We start from the raw sequence: 19,412 nt of genomic DNA, 5'->3' as shown, positions 1-19,412 counted from the left end.
CTAGCTTTTATGTCAGCCTGACACCGGCTAGAGTCATTTTTGAAAGAAAATACCTCAATTGAGAAAATGTCCCCATCAGACTGCCCTGTGAGCGAGCCTATGAGGCATTTTCTTGATTGATGAGATGTGGGTGGGCCCATCCCTCAGAGGTAGAGAGACCACTGAGTGGGTAATCCTGGGTGCTATAAGAAACCAGGCTTGCAAGCCATGAGGACCAAGCCTGTAAGCAGCTCTCCTTCATGGCCTCTGCTTCAGCTCCTGCTTCCAGGTTCCTGCCCTGACTTTTCTCAGCAATAAACTTTCTTCCTTGAGCTGCTTTGGTCACGGTGTTTTATCTGTGGATGTGGACAAACTGCTTCACTTTCACTTTTTGATCACAAGTCCAGCTGTGAAACCTAAGACAATTGAAACCTAACTAAGACATCTAGCATGTGGAAGACCCTGGGTTCATTTCCCAGAGCCACCCCAAAATAGATTTCAGTTTATACTGTTTGCTGAACAGAATTAATATTATTTAAATGTCTTCAAACCTTACTTGATGGTTTAGCCAGAAGAACAGATATCCTTGTGACTGTGTCTTTTATAACATTCTTTGCCAACTGGGACTCCATATATGGTTGTATCCTTTCTTTTCAAAAGCCAGTTCTCTTAGGAAAAGGCTGGGTCCTCGATACTCTTCCCCTTCCCCCAGCTGTCTGGGAGCTCTGCAGCCTTGCTTGAATCCTGGAATATGGTAATCCATTCTCTGCCTTGTTTTGCCACTATTAATGGCTGCAACTTCCTCTCAGGACATGATTTTGTCCTCCTCCCCAAAGTGATTAGGACCTCAGTCAGGCCTCAGTGGAATCCCAGCTGAATTTCCCAGGTGACATATCTTCAGTTCATATTTGCCTGCTCAGGTGATGTTCCCAGAACAAACCCCCAGGTAAAGGGCTGAAGCCACCAATAGCATTGCTTCTCCTTGTTGCTCCCAGAGGCTCTCTGCACTTGAGTTCCCATTTCCTAAAGGAAACTTTTGTTTCAAGAAAGTTGTTGTCCTCTCTAGGAATTCCTGCATCCTGACAGGGATTCCTAATTTGGGATCTGCAGAGCAGGAGACCAGAGCCCTGCTTTCTCCCCATCCCTGCAGAAACCTCGTATACTGCCTACCTTATTTCGTAGAACCACCTCTTCAGAGACAAGTTTTTATTTGATGCAACTTCTACGACAATTAAACTGCACTCATAAATTGTCTTCAAAGGGCCTAATTAAGATAGTTTCTGTCAACTAGAAGGTAACATCCCACCCTCTAAATCACTTAGGTCTGTTTCCCTCACAGCCTCCTGGGCTGCCATAGGATTTTATAGCTGCAAGATCACAGCTGGACTTGTGATCAAAAAGTGACAAAGTGAAGCAGTTTGTCCACATCCACAGATCGGGTCAGTGCCACGGCTGAAGCAGAGGCCAGTGCTCTCTCCGCCGAACCTCATTTCCATTGCTCTCTGAATTCCTGTCCCTTCCATATTTCACTTCATTTATGGCCTTGACTTCTGTAAAGCAAAACTCTGTCTTGGTGCAGTTACAATGATAATAGATTACCCGTAAGAAAATTTGAAAAATGACATACCCTTTATTAATCCCTTCTTCTGGTGACTTTGGTGTGTGTCAGTCATCCGTTTCCTAAAACATCAGTTGCTCAACCAGGTTTTCAGTGTTGCCTGCTACATACAACCTATGATAATTTTTTAACTCGATGTATTGTGTAGACTAATAGAAAAACCAAAGGTGATAGGACCAAATAATTTGAAGTAATTTGAGGATGGAGAAGTCAGGATTGAGACTATATGGTAGATAAGAAAATTCTGGAAACATTCCAAGGAAATGAAGGCAAATTAGAAGACAATAGAGAAGCTGGATAGGTGGCTCAGCAGCTAAGAGCACTTGCTGCCCTTAAGAGAGGACCTGAGTTTGGGTCCTGGCACCCATAACAGTGGTTCATAACTGCCTGTTACTCTAATTCCAGGAGAGCCAATGCCCTTTCCTGGCCTCTGTAGGTACCTGCATTTCTATACACATAACTACATGTCTTAGTTAGGGTTTCAGTTGATGCAACAGAAACACCATGACCAAAAAGCAAGTTGGGGAGGAAAAGGATTATTTAGTTCACACTTCCACATTATAGTCCATCATCAAAGGAAGTCAGGACAGGAACTCAAATAGGATGGGTACCTGGAGACAGGACCTGATACAGAGACCATGAAGGGGTGCTGCTTACTGGCTTACTGCCTGTGGCTTGCTCAACCTGCTTTCTTATAGAACCCAGAACCACCAGCACAGGAATGACTCCACCACAGTGGAGGATGGGCTGACCCTCCCCCATCAGTTACTAAAGAAAATGCCCTACATCTGGTTCTTATGGAGGCATCTTCTCAATCGAGGTTCTCTCCTTTCAGATGACTCTAGCTTGTGTTGAGTTGACATAAAACTAGCCAGGGCACCATATGCAGACAGACACTCATAAACATAATTTAAAATAAAATAAATCTTTTTCAAAGGTAGAAAAAAAAAAAAACCTACTTGTGTTCTTTACTCAGTAATAAAGAATTTACTAGCAATTTCCAGTGTTAAACAGACACCAAGAGACCTTGATTTCATTCCATGTCTTAGGACTGCTTTTATTGAATTGTGTCAGTTATAATGTTATTTTTTTTTTATTTCAGTGATCGTGGATAAACAACTTTACAAATACTTCATTTGTTTTATTTGAATGCCAGAGAACTAATGTGCTTTCCTCACAAAGACTTTTTGTAATTAGGTTTTGAAACATCCCACTTAGAGCAGAGCACAGTGTACACTATGTTGTTAGCAGTGTGGTAAGTCACTGCTTGTAAAGTACTAGGGAAATTATAGCTAAGAGATGGACTGGGGAGGTCAGGGTGCTTCCCTCGGCCACCCTGGAGAGGACAGACACCTGTAAGTTGTCCTCTGACCTCCAATGTATGCAATGGCACATTCTCACACGCACATGCACACACGCAATAAACAAATGTTTAAAACCTTTTTTAAAACTTAAATTCAGAAAGTTGGCTTCTAGCCAGAATTGAACAATGGGTACTTTATTTACACTTTCACCTAAATAGCTATTAAGATAAAATACATGAACTAAGGCTTTTGAATACATTGAAGGCCTGAGCATATAGCTCAGTTGGCATAGCAAATGGCGTGCAAGTGATAAGACCTGAGTTTGATCTGCAGAACCTTTGTCTACAAGCTCTGTGATGGCTGAAGATGTGGTTCAGCTGGGAAAAGTACTGCTGACTAAGCGTGCACAGAACATTAAGTTTGGTTCCCAGCACTATGTAAGATTAGGTGTGGTATTGCATGCCTGTAATCCAAGCACTTGGCAGGCCAAAGCAGGAGCAAAAGCCTGTTATACAAAAGAGAATTAACAACACAAAAGGCAACCAAGGTAGCATGTGCTTGTAATCTCAGTGCTGGGTATACAGAAACAAGCAAACACTGGGGCTCGCTGGCCTGACAAATCAGTGATCCCTAGGCCAATGAGACACTCTGTGTACACACACACACGTATGACTTCTTAAGAACAACACTTGAGGTTATCTTCTGGCTTCTTCATAAACATGAACACACACACACATGAGCGTGCACACACATATTAATGACATTTCACATTAGATATTAGGTGGCAAAGAATAACAGTTCCCCAAAGACAGTAACCCCAGAACACTGCTTTGAGAATCTCCAGACCATGGAGCAAAAGAAAGCAAGGCATTTTGACTCTAACGTCAAGTGAACAGAGCTCAGCATTTGGATACATGGTTGTAGCCAGACAGAAAACAGAGGAGCAGGGAACAGAGCTGCACAGAGAATCCCAGAGGTTGCAGAAAATTTCCCTTCAGTGTTCTTCAGAGGACTGATGAGCACATGTATGCCAAGAGACATCTCAAGCATCTCCAAGGCTTGCTCAGAACAATCGGAAGGAACTTAGTGTTCAGAAGGTCTGGGATTAATGCCTGTTCTTCATTACCAGACCAGAAGACCCAGATTTAAGCGGACGTGAAGTCCAGTGCTCACAAACATTATTGGTACATAGAGAGGAATAAGGAACCCCAGGCTACATGTTCTTCTTCATACAATCTCGAATGCAGAATCGGAAATGATCAAACTGCTTTCCAGAACCTTATCTCTATCTTGCAACAAAGCTTAGAACTAATCTGTCATAACCGAAAATAGCCATCATCATAAAAATTGAGTCTAAAATGTAACTGACAATGGCCGGCATCCAGCCAAGTGTGTTCATGCGAAGAAAGGATTATAGTGGGGGGATCTGAACCAGAACCCATACACATACCAAATATCATGCAGTAGTGATTGTGATTTTGTTTCATGTTAAGTCAGAAGGTTAAAAATCTTAAGCAGAGACATGAACGATACTGTAAAACACCCATGTTAGACTTTTTTTTTATCAGTCTCTGAGGTCACAATAATGTGATAAAAAATCACATTGCCTTTGAAAAAGATGAATGACAGAGTAGACATTGCAGAAGAAAAGACAGCCAAAATCAAGACCATTCAGGCTGTAATGTAAGAAAAAGAGAAAAAAGAACAGAGCCGTGTTTGAATGTTCAGGGCGGTTTTTAACTGTAGACAATTCCTAATTGACAAGTCTTGGGCCATCCTAAGGAAAAGAGTAAATGAGACAGCAAAAGTATTTAGCAAAAACACTTGAAAAAAAGGATGGCTGCCATGCCGTCAGATGTGAAAGCTGCCACAGACTCAGGACACGGGAAGGAGAGGACAGCAGTGCTCACCACAGTCACACTGCTTAGAAGGGAGATACACAATAGAGAAAGTCTTAAGCAGAGGGGACAGGAAGAACAGAACTAGAGGTGCCAGATCGCTCCCTCTCCTCTCTTCTGCCCTCTCCCCTCCCTTCTCTCTCTCCCTTCTCTCTTCTCCTGGCCACTCCCCTCCTTTCTCTCTGACAGGTTCATGCTGCATAGCCTAGGCTAGCCGCAGGTTTATGGTGTTGCCTTAGCCTCACCAAGGCTGGGATTGGTTCTGAGGACAGGATCTTAATTAAGGCAATGCAAGTGAAAAGATGTGGAATTGATAGAAACTTCACCAGCTCAGGAAGGGCATCCGGAAAACACCTGTGCTACCATCATACACCCTGGTGAAATGCAAAATGTCTTCCGCTTAACATCAGCAAGGCAAGGGTTCTGATTCCTGTCCCCTCCGTTCAGTGTTACACTGGAGGTGCTGGCAACAAAGTCAGGAACAGAAACACACAAAGCATCCAGATTAAAAGGGAGAAATATTTTTATTTACAGACAGCATTATCTTCACTGTAGAAAGTTTTATAGAAGCCTCAACAAAAGGCTATGAGAACTTATAAGCAAGTTAGGCAAGGTTTCAAGACACAAAAATCATTGCACAAAATTGTTCCTTGGCGCTAGGGATGTAACTCAGTAGTAGAATACTTGCCCAGAATTCCAACAGGAGGCCCTGAGTCTGATCTCCAGCACTGGAAAAGAAAGTATATATTAACAATGAATAAACAACAGTTGTTGCTGTAAAATAATATTTAAATGCTTAAGTGTAAATCTGTGAAAATGTATCAATATTCATACAGCACTAAAATTGTATTTTAGTGGATTTTATCAAGTGAAAACTTTGAAAATGCCTCTTAGGAGAAGAAGGCAAGCAATGGACAACTGGAGAAAATATTAACCTGTCACATAAAGCCCTGTTGGAAATATCCATCAGTAGATGCAAATGGCTTAAAACTTGACCTAGATCCATATGGTAAATACAATTCAGCAACAATGTAACAAACTTTGCTTTTTTATTAATTTTTAATTAGCATACAAAATAATGGATTTCTGCCTATGGTATTTACTTTTTTAATATTTTTATTAAATTGATACAATGTATTTTTATCATACTCACTCCCACTCTTACCCCAAACTCCTCCCAGATCTTCCTCCATCCCTACCAAACTAAGTGCCCCCTTTTCCTCTTCTTTTTTATAACTAGCCCATCAGATTCAATTTGTGCTGCACATTTACTCATGCTGTATGGCCATCTACTGGAACTTCCAGTAAACTTACCGGAGGCCACACCCTTAAAGAAAACTGACTTTTTTCCTACCTAAGAAGTGACCAACTGCCCACAGCTCCTTATTTATGGGTGGAGATCCCTTCTCCCTCCATGCTAGAATTTTGACTAGCTTGATCTTGTACAGGCAATTACGGCTGCTGTGAGTTCATTAGTATACCAGTCCTGCCATGTCCAGAAGATACTGTTTTGCTCTGATTCTCCCCAACTCTGTCACTTAGAATCTTTCTGTCCCCCTTCCACCATCATCCCAGGCCTTTCAGGGATGTAACAAAGCTGTCTCACTTGTTCTGAGCACCCCATGACTCTTAAGTCTCTATACTACGACCAGTTGTAATCTTTTGCATTTAGCCACCATTTGCTGCACAAAGAAACTTTTCTGAAGAGGTATGAGAGCTACCCTAGTCTATGCGTAGAGAGATAGATAGACTCAGAAGGCAGTCCAGTTAGCACAGTAATGGTAGTAGGTTCAGTCTGAGGCCTATGAGTTCTTAGCCAGATTTACGGTACCCCGAATCTGTTTCCTCCTGAACAAAAGGACTTCAATTCCATCAGAAGTGGTGGGCTACCCTCATAACCTTTGTGCCACTGTTGCACCCATGAGTGTACCTTGCCATGCCAGTTATTAATGTAATTGACAGGGTTCACAGATTGTTGATGGCATTTTCTTCCAGCCTACCATAGCACCTTCCAGTAACTGTGAATGCTAGCCAGCTGGGAGAAAACCTCCTGGTCAGTACCAATTTGATTTCTTCGTGCCCTGTGACAAAAATCTGCGTGGTATCTTCACAATAAGGCTTTCCCATCAAGTTTTGGTGGGCAGTCAAAGGATTTTTGCCATCAAGTTCTGGTGAGCATTCAAGACCAATAACAATATCCTGTGTTGTTTTAAGGGTGTCTGGGACATCTCTGTTCAAGGTCTTGAGGAGAGGTATCCCACAGATGATACTGGACTTTTTATTTGGCATCTTATGGCTTCTGAGAGGAGCATAGTCTCCTCTGTGGGGTACCTCCAGTTAAACATGTTTTTATACTTAGGAAGCTTATAAAACAGTAGATTTCCAGATGACCTTCAAACATCCTTAGTGTTAGTTATCCCCACCTTGTCTCTCCGCGCACTTTAACCCCCCTCCCTAATACAATGGTATTTTCATTTACGTTGCACATATTTGGTCCTACTGCCTTCACCTGCCCATCTTTCCCCACCACTTGATAATCCTCTTCTGTTTTCATTGTAGGTAGGTAAGTATGTGTGTATTATGTATCATGTGTGTGTGTTTAATTCTAGGTCCTGCCTATGAAAAAAAATGAGATGCTTTATATCTTCCTCTATCATTTTCCTTGTTCTCTTTTAATATAGACCCCTTCTAACTCCGTACTTCCATCTAGATTCTGCATATGAGAGAACACATGCAACATTTGTCTTTCCAAGTCTGAGCAGTTTCACTTTGCAGTCCCACACATCTTCCTGCTAATCATATGACATTCTTCTTTAAAGTTGAATAGCACTCTATTGTGTATGTGCAACACGTTTTCTTTATTAGTCTGCATTGTTGTCCGTATGTTGGCATCTAGGCTCTTCCTACTTCCTGGCTATTTCAATAGTTCTACAGTGAGCACAGATGTGCAAGCCAAGATAGACTTCTTCAGGTGTATGCCCAAGAGTTGTACATCTGGATCATAAGAGTAGTCTGGTTTTAGCTTTTTGATACACCTCTGTGCTAGTTTTCATGATGGCTGTACTAGATTATATTTCATTTTCATGTAACTATAGAAGAGGCAAACATGGTGTCTGAAAGCCAAGCAGTGGATGCAGGGCTACTAAGAGGTATAAGGGCTGCAGCAGACTTTGGATGGTGATGGGATGTTCATCTTGATTGCATTGATGCCTTCCCATCAAAATAACAATTGCATACTCCAAATATTGCAGTATCATGTACTAAAGCTGTTTTCAGAAGCTAGAAGAAAGATGGACTTCCTACTGGGATTTGTGCTGGTAATAAGTATTACTGAAAACCCAGCCTTTGATTCAGTTATAGGCAGTGCATTGTAAAATTACTCCCAGGGTACTTTTTAAAGCAAATAAGTCTTTGTAAAAATATTACTTTAAATATATTTTTCTCGTGGTTCCTATTATTTCCTTAAAGATGCGGCACAATTCCATATCTGAGTCCAGAGTGACCACTGTGTTGTATTGCTCACACTCTACCATGACGGGTAGAGAGATGGAATAGCAGACTACATAGAGTTTAGTGCATTCATTAAATCAGATCTCATGATTAAATATTTAGTCTACTTAACATCCTTGCCAAATTTCAGCTTAGGAACTTGCATGTACTTTGTCAAAACAGCATTTCAAATACTTCAAAATGATTTGTTCCCTTTTAACACAAATCTCAGGTTGTAATTAGACTATACACACAAGCTCCATTTTAGCCTCCTAACGAAATCAAAGCTGCAAAGTCTTAAGGTGCTTCATTAAATGATGCAGGGTCAAGACATGCAGTGAGTGGAAAGGAAGCAATAGGTTGCAGCCTCCCAGACATCCCTGACACTGTTATGGCAACTCAGAATGACTGTGGCCCTTAGCAATCCTACTCCCCTCTGCCAGGCTCATGGCAGGGGAGCCTGGGAGCTGTGGTGGCCTTTTCCCTTTCTCTGTCACTCTAAGGAACACTGACCCAGCCTTTCTTTCTTCCAGGGTTTGAACGGCATGTCTGTGGATGAGAAGCCTGACTCCCCCATGTATGTGTATGAGTCCACAGTCCACTGTGCCAACATCCTCCTGGGCCTCAATGACCAACGGAAGAAGGACATTCTCTGTGACGTGACGCTGATTGTGGAGAGGAAGGAGTTCCGAGCCCACCGGGCTGTGCTGGCCGCATGCAGTGAATACTTCTGGCAAGCACTGGTTGGACAGACAAAAGATGACTTGGTGGTCAGCTTGCCTGAGGAGGTACAGTGATTTGGTGTGTTTGTGGGGTTGTTACAGGAGGTTTATTGACTTTTTTTTAAAGCTGGCAAAGAAGGAGGTAGAAGTTACACATGCAAAGTGCCACATTGATGTCCATGTCACATCACCCACATGTGGGCTTGTAGCATAATTAGTTTCTATTTGATACACTTGAAGCCTTAGAGGCATGAATACAAAGTGAGCATGCTTCTTTAAGGGAACTGAGCCTCACCTGGGGCCCAGGCCTTCAGTTTCTAGTTCACTTAAACTTCGGGTTTTGAATAGTTCAGCCTCAGTCTGATGCAGACCTCTGTGTAGGATTTGAATCACCGCCATGTCTTCTCTCTTTCAAATGGATCATTAGATTTCCCCTAAGAATAAAATAGCGAAAGAATTCACAGGACCTTCCTTCCTTGCTTAGGAGAAAAACAAAGCAACCAGCAATTCTCACCATTACTGCAGTGAGATTCTAAGAAGTGTAAATTTGCTTTTCTCATCAGGATTGAAAATATCCCCTTCTCAGGTTTCTTAACTTGCTTCGGTGAGAACAGTCATTTTGCTACTTTGGGGACATGAATAGGGAGGCGTGTTCTGTGCAGAGATGACAGGTGCTTTGAGAGGCAGGGACCCAGAAGATGGGCTTCACCATGGTGAACCATTTAACTGGTCACTCTTCAAACTGCTTATGATTCCTCAGTCATTCTGAGTCTCCATATTTTCCGAAGAACGGGGTTAATGTGAGCATCCTTGAGCTTTGTGTGCAGTGCAGTCCAACTCTGCGTAACACCAACTTATGATACCACTGCAGAGCCTCCAGCAGCCATTTGCGAGCCGTGTACTGTACAACCCACAGGGGCACAGCTCACGTCCACATCCTTGTGTATGAGACCCTGGTCACCTTTGCAGCTTCTCCACAGCAGTCGTAGGATAAGTCAAAAACGAAATCTGTAAGGAGTTAAAGACTACAACTACCACTAAGTCCTAGGATCACAAACCCAGATGCCTTCAGAGACACAGCAAATAATATTAATGACCCAATAGTTCTTTGTAAAAAGTAGAGGGTGATAGAGTGAGCAGCTATACCCCCTAAACACATTCAAATCTAACCTGAGAGAAACAAAAGGGGCTGCAGATGCAGCTCAGTAATAGAGCACTTGCCTAGCGTGTTCAGTCCCCAGCAATAAAAACAAGACGCATGGGGTAGAAGAGACACCAGATTTCAGTCCCTTGCTAGACAGCAAGGGACTACCCCCCCCACACACACACACACACACCAGATCAGAAGAATAGACTGACCAGCTGATGAACGGCTAAAGTTTGAAACATCTTCACATAGGTTCCCTTTCATAGTCACCTGCTCAGTTCACATGTCCTATACAGCAGCGTGAGAAGAAAAAGAATAAGTCATTCCAAGATTAGGTAACCAAGATCAAGTCAGGGAGCAGATTGTTCAAGCTAGTAACAAGAGAAGCCAGAGCAATGGCAGCTGGGGTGTGGTCCTGAGCAGGGTGGGCATTCCCCATCTGCACTAAATGGAGGCACAGCGATCAGTAAACTGTTCCTGGGATTCGCTAAGGTAATAATGTAAAGCTTCGAGCCCAGCCCGTCCTGCAGCAGGTATTGGTCAGACACATGTCTTTCTTCTCTAGATGGGAACAAAAACATTTTCCTTACTTAGTCCAACTCTAGGATTCTCTGGAAATAGTTACAAGACTTGTAGCTATTCAAAGTAGTCTTGGAGGGGGTGACACGCGTTGTCTACTTGTAATTGTTGTGTCTTTGGGAGCCATTTCATATGTGTATATGTATTACTAATTTCCAAAACTTAGATATTAAAGTATGTACATGAATGAAGTCATACTTTATGTAGTAAGTCTTTCCTCAGGGACTGTGTTAGCCCCGCTTCATACTCCCTAGGATATAAGACCCTAAGCCCAAGCCTGTTCTCAATTATAACAGATTTGGATCCAGGTCTACTTAATCTCTCTGAGTGTACATGCGTGTGTGTGTGTGTGTGTGTGTGTGTGTGTGTGTGTGTGCGCGCACGCGCGCACGTGCATGCATACATGCGTGCATGTGTGTTTTCTGATGGTTTTTTCCCTACACCAGGTTTCTCTGTGTAGCCCTGGCTGTCCTAAATCAGACTGCCCTCAAACTCACAGAGATCTGCCTGCCTCTGCCTCCTAAGTGCTAAGGCTGATTCTTACTTTTATGAATCCCTAAAATTCTAGTGCCCTTAACCTATGTATCAAAATCCAGTAAAATGTAAAGGAAACCAGGGTATAAATCAATGTTACAAAGCCTGAAGTTTCTTCTCAAATCAAACCCTTGATACAAATGCTTCATTCCATGCATTGCTCTTGTCTATACAGAGTAAGAGTACACTGACTGCCATCGTGGACGCCCAGTAAAAGTCTACTTTAATTTTTCAGTCTGGTTATGTTAGTTAAGTGTGAGTTGGCTGTGTATTGGTCTTGTTGCTTCTAGCCCTATAAACTGACTGCTGTTTAGACAGTGCCAGTGTCATCTGCATCTGTGTTATACAGTTTACTGTCACTGGGAAAAATACCTGGGGGGAAAAATAAATAGCAACTACCATCCAGCCCTAAAAAGCCCTGACTCAGGACTGCCAGCAAGTAAGAGCCCTTAACAGTCTCCACACTAGACACACACAGATCATCTATCAATGTGACTGTGCTTTGTGCTGAAAGAGGAGGCAGTGGCTGGTGTTCTGGGCATCTCAGATCAGGTCTCCCACCACTCGTTACACTAAAGAGAGCTCTGCAAACAGCTCCTTAACTGTGCTCATGGAAAACATTTTGGGCTTGGTGCTCACCATCCAGAAGTGGCCTCAAAGTCCTGAAGTTCAGTCCATGGTCTGTGGAGTACAGAGGGTAGGAACGGGCTGCTGTCCTAAGAGGGGCTGTGTGTACAGCGCCCTTTTTCAGAAGTCTGCTGGGTTCCCAGGAAATGGAAATGAGTTGCTGCCTGCTGATAACTCTCTTAATGCCACCACCTTTCTTTGTCTTGTTTCTTCTGTCGTTCTGTCCTTCCAAGCAGTGGGGACAGTTGTGGGTAGAACTGAAGATAGCTTTACAGGTAGCCTGACATTCTTCTCAAAGATTTGTTAATTTTTACCTATGTGTATGTATGTGCATCTGCGTGAGTTTCCATGGACCACATGCTGACACTCACAGACACCAGATGGTGCCGGGCTCCCTATAGCTGTAGTTGTAGGCAGTTGTGAGCCTCCTGTTGAGGGTACTAAGAACTGATCCCAGGTCCTTTGGGAGAGTAGTCAATGCTCTTAACTGCTGAGCCATCTCTCTATATAACTATATGGTTTTAGCTGTTATAAATATTTTAGACTTATGCTAGTCTATTAACTCCTATCCCTCAACAATTTGGGATAATTTTCTCTCAAAAAAGTGGGGTGGATCTGGGCATTGTAGCACACACCTTTAATTTCAACACACTTTAATTTCAGAAAGCAAAGGCAACCAGATCTCTGTGAGTTCAAAGCTAAGACAGATAGGCCTAAATAGTGAGACCCTGTTATCAAAATTTCCCCCTCAAAAGGGTGGTAGATCTGACCCAAAAGAACTATGAGGGGAAAAAGGTGCCTACTGAGTCCTGTCCCCAGGGTATGGTGAGGCTCATTAATGGTGGTGCCACCAAGCACAGAGGCCACAGCAAGATCATGATACCTTCTCTTCCTAAAGCTTTTATAGAACTCTAAAAGCGTAGTTTAGAACCCTCAAAGAAGCAGTAAGACAGCCATGGTTATCTTTGGATGAGCCCTGTCATGTGTAATGCAATGAAAAGTACTTAATGTTAAAAGCACAGGGTGCCTTCAGCCTGCAGCCTGCATGAGCCTACAGAGGAAGAGGATGTTCTCATGGGACACAATAAGAAAGGTGAAGCACTCACCCACCGATGAGCACAGAGCCAGCCCTTCCAGCTCCCCAATTCACCAGCACTCGCCTGAAAACCATAAAGGCAAGTTTAACAGACTGGGAGCCATTGGATGGAGCACAGTCGGGACCTCTGTGCCCTCTGGTGTGACGGCTCAAGCAGTTAACCTCCTTGGACTGTTTCCTCAAACATTTACCCATTTATTAAACAAACATTTATCCAGGACCTATTATGCACCAGGAAGGATCATTCTAAGATCTGGGTAAACGTCACTTACAATCCAGCAGGGAGAAAATTAATAGATATTAAATGTGCCTGTTAGATGCAGAGAAAGTGAAACAGGGGGAGCCATGGAGTGTCCCACCATGGGTATTGAGATCTCAAACTGGAAAGTCAAGAAAGACCTGTTTCAAGGGTGACTTCAGAGAACAGATAGGCAGGAGATAAAGGATCACCCATATTGACAGCTGGAGAGTAAGTGGGCGAGCGAGGGAGTGAGGCAGAGGAGTAACAGGGAAGGGTCCAGTGGCTGAAAGTCCCAAATGCCTGACACAGTACCAGAGGAAGGGTGGGATGACGCCACATTACATTCTTTCAGAGAGGTGATGAGGCCAGACTGTGACCCTGCTAAACACTTGACCTTTGCACAGAATAAACAGAGAAGCCACTGAAGAGTTTCACAAGAGATTATTCTGGTGACTGTGCTGTGTACATAGATGGAGGCCCAAGGGAGAACCAGAGTAGACCCTGGCATAGTTAAGACATAGCATGAGAACCCTGACGATGGCAGGGAGGGATGTCAGGGCCAGATTCTGGTGCTGCTCTGAAGATGGTTGGATGTAAGATGAAAGAGAAAGAAAGAAGAAACAGATAAGTCCAGAGACAATGAAAGGATAGTGGTACCATTAGCTGAGATCAATCAAGACGAGTGAGTACGTTTGTGGGTACAGAGGGCTGATCAGGATTGGGAGTCCTGTGTATATGAATGAAGTTTGAGGTGCCTGTTGACATCCAAGTAGAAGCGTTTAGTTTTATATGCCCATTAAATTCATGAGCAGAATCTAACCGAGAGTTAGGAATTTGAACGTCCGAGGATTGAGGCCATTCCGCAGGTAGATGCCAATGCTGCCTGTGGCTGCACTGAGCACTTGGTAGGCAGATGCAGTAGACTCGGAAAACAGACCTACCTGTGTCCACAGAAAAGAACGCCTCATTTCAGCTGACTGTACAGCCTGCTCTAATTAAAGCAAGCAGTTGGAGAACTGGGCCAGGAGCTGAGGGGGAATAGCTTATCTGTCAGAAAGGGAAAGACTCCAGCAAGCTTGCACACCACGGCCAACAGTGCTAGTGTTTGCCACACCCACTTTCCCTTCCTTTCTCAGACACAGAAAGAAAAGCTATGCTGGTAACCAAGTAAGCCGAGTGGTTAAGTGCAGCCAGTGGTATGATGATGGTCTAACTTGTCATTCCTAGTCTGAGACTGCTAAAAGTAGGTCTGGATCCTTTTTCCCATCAATGAAGCTGCTGTCCAAGAACTTAGTGAAGCTGAAGCCTGAATCCCTGAGTCACTGTTGGAGGATAACCATCTGGCTCAAACCACTATTTTTTTTTTTACAATTTCATATATATATATATATATATATATATATATATATATATATATTCATTCTATTTATATTCAGCTTCCATAACCCTCTTCTCATCCCTCTTCTCTCTGAGCATAAGATGCTACTTACCCACTCCACCCCAGCAGCAATCTTTAAGAGTTTTTATCTCCTTAGGAAGAGCGGGGCCTCATAAAACCTCCTTAAGCCACGAGGAAACATTGGAGGGCCCACCCTTGTGCAGGTCCCCGTTGTATCTCCGTTGTGCCGCCTTGTATCTGGATGGTAATGTCTCTCAACATGCTTCCTCATCATCTATCACTTACATTCTTTCTGCTCCGTCTTCTCCTGGGTTCCTTGAGCCTTGAGGGGTTGGTTTAGGTGTCCTAGGCAATGCACTCATTTGTCACTTAATGCCCAGCACTGTGACCAGATGGGAGTACTGTATTAACAGTTGCCTTCTCAAACAGGAGCCTCTCTGTTTCACTAAAACACATTCTGACATGAGTAAGAAACGGGCTTAATGTGCTAAGCCATTAAAATGGAGTGTTCTAGTTAGGCAAGGTGGAGCAGACCTGTACCCACTTGTAAAAGTGAAGCAGTAGGATCGTTTGAGCCCAGCTAGGAGATAGTAAGAACTCCACGTTCGATTTGTAACTACAATAGAGATAAACAATCCCAATACTCAAGCTAATGGAAAATTTCCAGAAGAGAAAGAAATCTTCATTGATTATGTAGGAAACAAAACGAATGTTCCACAGGAAAGGATGGACTCTACTGACCAAGGGGCAGACTCAACTCTGCCAAGTGTAGCCTTCTCTGAGTGGGGAGGTGGACCTGCGTGATCCATCTGTGAATCTAACCTTATGGTACAGGTTTCTGGTCCTTGAAATTTTCTAGGTTCATGCTGGAGAGAGACAAAAATAGTGTTGCTGGCCAGGAATTCAGGGAGACGCTTGGGAAACAGGAAAAGATTGTGGAACTGGGAGGCAAGCCTATCAGGAAAGGAAAGAACCATAAGACCCCAGAAACGGCACCAGTGCAAGTGTGTGGCTCATTTTTGTCAGCACCCCTAGTTCTAAGAAGATGTCTTACATGTTCACTGGAGACAGAGCAAAGGAGCCTAGAGGAGACTGGGTAGGTACACAATAACCAGAGCATAGGCAGAGTAGGCAGAACATAGATGCAGACAGATCACAACTCCTTAACTGTTTCGGGGTTTATAGTCCTGAGAAAATCATTTCATTTAATGACCTCGATTTCAATATGAGCATGCAGAGAGTAGCAACGCTAGATCCCAGCTTGACAGGCAGGTTGCCTTTCAGATTAATGAAACATGATATGCTCAAGTTCTTGGAAGGCTGGTGCTATAGAAACAGTAGGTGTTATTATTCCCATAAAAGGAAAGAGCAGCCCTCTCTGGTGAAATGGCTCTTAGCACAGAATCCTCATTAAAAGCTGTGGTGCAATTTTCCAGGTTGCATTAGTGAGACTTGGCAGTGGATGAAAAAAAAAAAAAAAAGCAAATAAATAAGTAGGCAAAATATTCCAAGCAACGAGTTACAGGCAAGGGGGAAGTTTCTGAGTGTTAGAATCAAGCAATGGTAATTCTGAAATGCCTGAAGGGAGGATTTATTTATATTAAGGCAAAGGTGACTTCCAGCCCTGAAATTGGTCTCTCTCTCTCTCTCTCTCTCTCTCTCTCTCTCTCTCTCTCTCTCTCTCTTTCTCTGCTGGCAACAACAGGGAGGGAAGGCCAGTGTGGACAGACACAGCAGCAGCTAATTTTGAATGAGACACATAAGCTGTCTTCAAACTTACTGCTTTTTTTTTTTTTTTTTTTTTTTTAATCCTGAGGCTACTGCATCCTATTTAAAGAAAGTTTCAGAAACATGTTCCTCTTTTGGCATGGTGGCAGAACTTGAATATACCAAAAAGCAAGACCCATATAAAGAGTATTTTTAAGTGACCTGATTTCAAAGTCATTTTTAAAGATTCTTTGCATTATACATGTTTATCCTTGATATAAAGTGACCACAGTGATCAGCATTTGATATGGATTTGTAACATGGCCACGGCCTTGAACCATATCGTCGTTCAAATTAAATTTTGTAAAATAATCTGTGTATTAGTTCACTTTTAAACCTCTCTTTATATACGAACAAAATATCCCTTACATTTCTTTCTTTCTCCTATAATGGAGACTCTTAGCTGTTTCAATTAAAGATAATAATAGCCTTTAAGACAAAGTTCAGAGCTATAAAGTTCCTCGCTTGATCAGTAATCATAACTATTATTTTGTCATATTTAATCATAGGACCCAGGCCTCTAACAGAGTATTTAATTAAACTTTTAATTCGTGATAAGAAGTTAAATAGCACTTGAGAGAGTTTTTGAAAAATTATTTCACTTCCCAACCAGATTACAAAAAAAAAAAAAAAAAAAAAAAAAAAAAAAAAAAAAAGGCGTGATCGGGAGATGGTGGCTGGCAGCCAGGGAATTGTAGGTCATGTCAACATGAGCTGGCAATAAGCCACTGTCCAATTAGCGTGGCTTCGTGGCTGCCGACTAATCACTCCTGAGTGGATGGGTGAGTCACTTGTGATGTAGTGGCTCTCTGATCCAGTGCTTGGAATAGCTTTCCTATCCCTCTTACTGCCTGCCCCACCTTGCCAATGGAAGTGCAGGCTGTGTAGGCTAAACGCCAAATGGACAAGAGACTCAGATTATGTATCGTATTTCTCTTTGCTTCCTGAGAGCATGGATTGTAATTAAACCAGGAAAGCATGGTGTGATTTCTTTAAGTGAGTCACAAAAACACAATTTCCACCCCAAACCACTCAGAAGTTGGAGTCCCGGAGACATTGTTGTTCTGTCTTTCCTTTGGCAGTTTTAACATCTGGCACAGGTTCGAGGATATCAATAAAGTTACCTAATAATCTTAATGGATTCACATTCCGCTCAAAACTTGGAATGTCACCAGACTGCTGCAGGTTTTGGCTGTATTGTAAGGAGGTTCACAGTGTTTCTACAAGGTGAACAGTCGTAAATGCAGAAAGCCTTTGAAGGATATCCTCATGGTATGAACACCTGGAATGTTGGTAGGACAGACGTGCTGTGACCCAGGAAATTAATTCGGGGATTTTTAAATAAAATATATCATATCCAAGCATGGAGTGATGAGGGGTTGTCAGGTTAAAAAGAAAGGGATTTCAGTTCTCGGGAGCACAGGAGGAAAACTTATGTGTACGGATTGGTTAGTGCCATCTATTTGAGTTACTTGTTTTAGTTCCTAACCAAATATCCAGACTGTGTAGGCCACATAAAGGATTGGTTTGGTTTGCTTTGAAAGTTGGAGCAATTATGTATTGGCACTCTTGGTTCCCTTTTACCTCAGACGTGATCCTTTTGTCCCCATTAACTTGGTGCACATAGTAAAATTCATCACTTTGCCATAGGCTTCTGAAATTTGTTGAACGTCTCTCTAACTGACATTGGGCCACTTTCAAACTAGTTAGTGATACTGTGTGCTTTACTGACTGAGATGGACTTCCATGCACAGTCTGGGGAAACCTGGGTGTGGAAACATTATTGCATTCAGCACCCTAGGTGGGTCAGAGCCAAGCCTCCAACATGAGCACATTTTTTTTTTTTTTTGACTGACTGGCAGCAAAGAGAAATACTGACAGCTTGCCCAACTGAGCTAGAACGTTGGCCCGAGAATGAAGAGAAATGTTGGGCTGTGGCCATGTTTAGAGAGGTGCCCAAGTTTAGAGAGGATCTGAAAAGGGTGGAGGTCAGTCGCAGGCTTCTAACTCATTAAAGTCGCCTCTCTTAAATTCTATATTTTCTTTATAAAAGATGGTACTGAATGTCACTGCTGTTAGCGTTCCCTTTTTATTTCTAAGCCATCTTTTTGTTCCATTGGTTTGTTACAATTCTTTGTATACAAAACCAAACGATAGATTACACTTTCTAAAAGTGAGAGAGATGACATCATGATGACATCATTCCTGAAAGCAGCATCAGCAGCCAGAGCTAAATGGAGCAGAGCAGATTTCGTATGCACAGTGGCTGCACTTGTGTGACAAGCCATGCTGAGTGGCACAAGACAGAGTGGGTGTATATGGGTCACTTCAGTGAGCTGAAGTAGAGCATGCGCCTAGTAGGCACACAGCCTGAGTTCAGGCCTCAGTGACACTGAAAGGCATGAGTGGTTCTCAAGAGCTCCCTCTCATGTCTTATAAATTATAGTTGTTTTGCTGATTTCTGAAAGAGAAGGGTAGAGAAGGAATATTGTTACAAGGAAAGAAATGAGCTACCAGCTGTCCTCAAGGGCCTCACTGTGTAAAGGTGGACACTGTGTGACCATGTGAAGGGATTTAACATTTGTGCTGTCTGTCATTCCTTCTCACTTAGTTCTTTGGACCATGTGAAGGTGATCTTTGTGTCTCCTGCAAGTAGACCTGCAGACTGAACCATGCCTGAAAACAGGATGACAGAAAGATGACAAGCATATCCTGAAATATTTGAGATGAAGTAGAATCTTATCTTCTAAAATACACACATGCTTGGACTCTTTCCTTTGTTGTGTGTATCCTCTTTATCTCCTTCAGTTGTCTTCAAGTAGAACAAATATTAGGACGCAAAGAATGTGGAGAGAGAGAGAGAAAGTGGAAATCCATGTTTACTCCTGATTTTACTGGAAATGCTTGAGTTTTTCTGTTTAGGATGATGTTGGCGATGTGTTTCCTGTGTATTATATGTATTACGGTGGGACATGTCCCCTGTACCACATTCTCTCTGAGACTTTTACCATG

General features: G+C 42.7%; 1 protein-coding gene across 6 annotated transcripts in view; it reads left to right on the top strand.

Moving 5' to 3' along the window:
• The window catches only part of Bach2 (BACH transcriptional regulator 2), a 336,474-nt gene that overhangs the window by 246,675 nt on the left and 70,387 nt on the right, over positions 1-19,412 (top strand). For all 6 annotated transcript variants that reach the window (XM_076924034.1, XM_076924037.1, XM_076924036.1 and 3 more), the window contains one exon: positions 8,822-9,076. In XM_076924034.1, the coding sequence (XP_076780149.1) occupies positions 8,822-9,076 (255 nt within the window). The remainder of the gene's footprint in view (positions 1-8,821; positions 9,077-19,412) is intronic.

The sequence above is a fragment of the Arvicanthis niloticus genome, chromosome 25 (assembly GCF_011762505.2).
Source record: "Arvicanthis niloticus isolate mArvNil1 chromosome 25, mArvNil1.pat.X, whole genome shotgun sequence".
NCBI classification, from domain to species: domain Eukaryota; kingdom Metazoa; phylum Chordata; class Mammalia; order Rodentia; family Muridae; genus Arvicanthis; species Arvicanthis niloticus.
The sequence above is the reverse complement of the archived record's forward strand: the minus strand, read 5'-3'. Positions and strand labels throughout refer to the sequence as shown.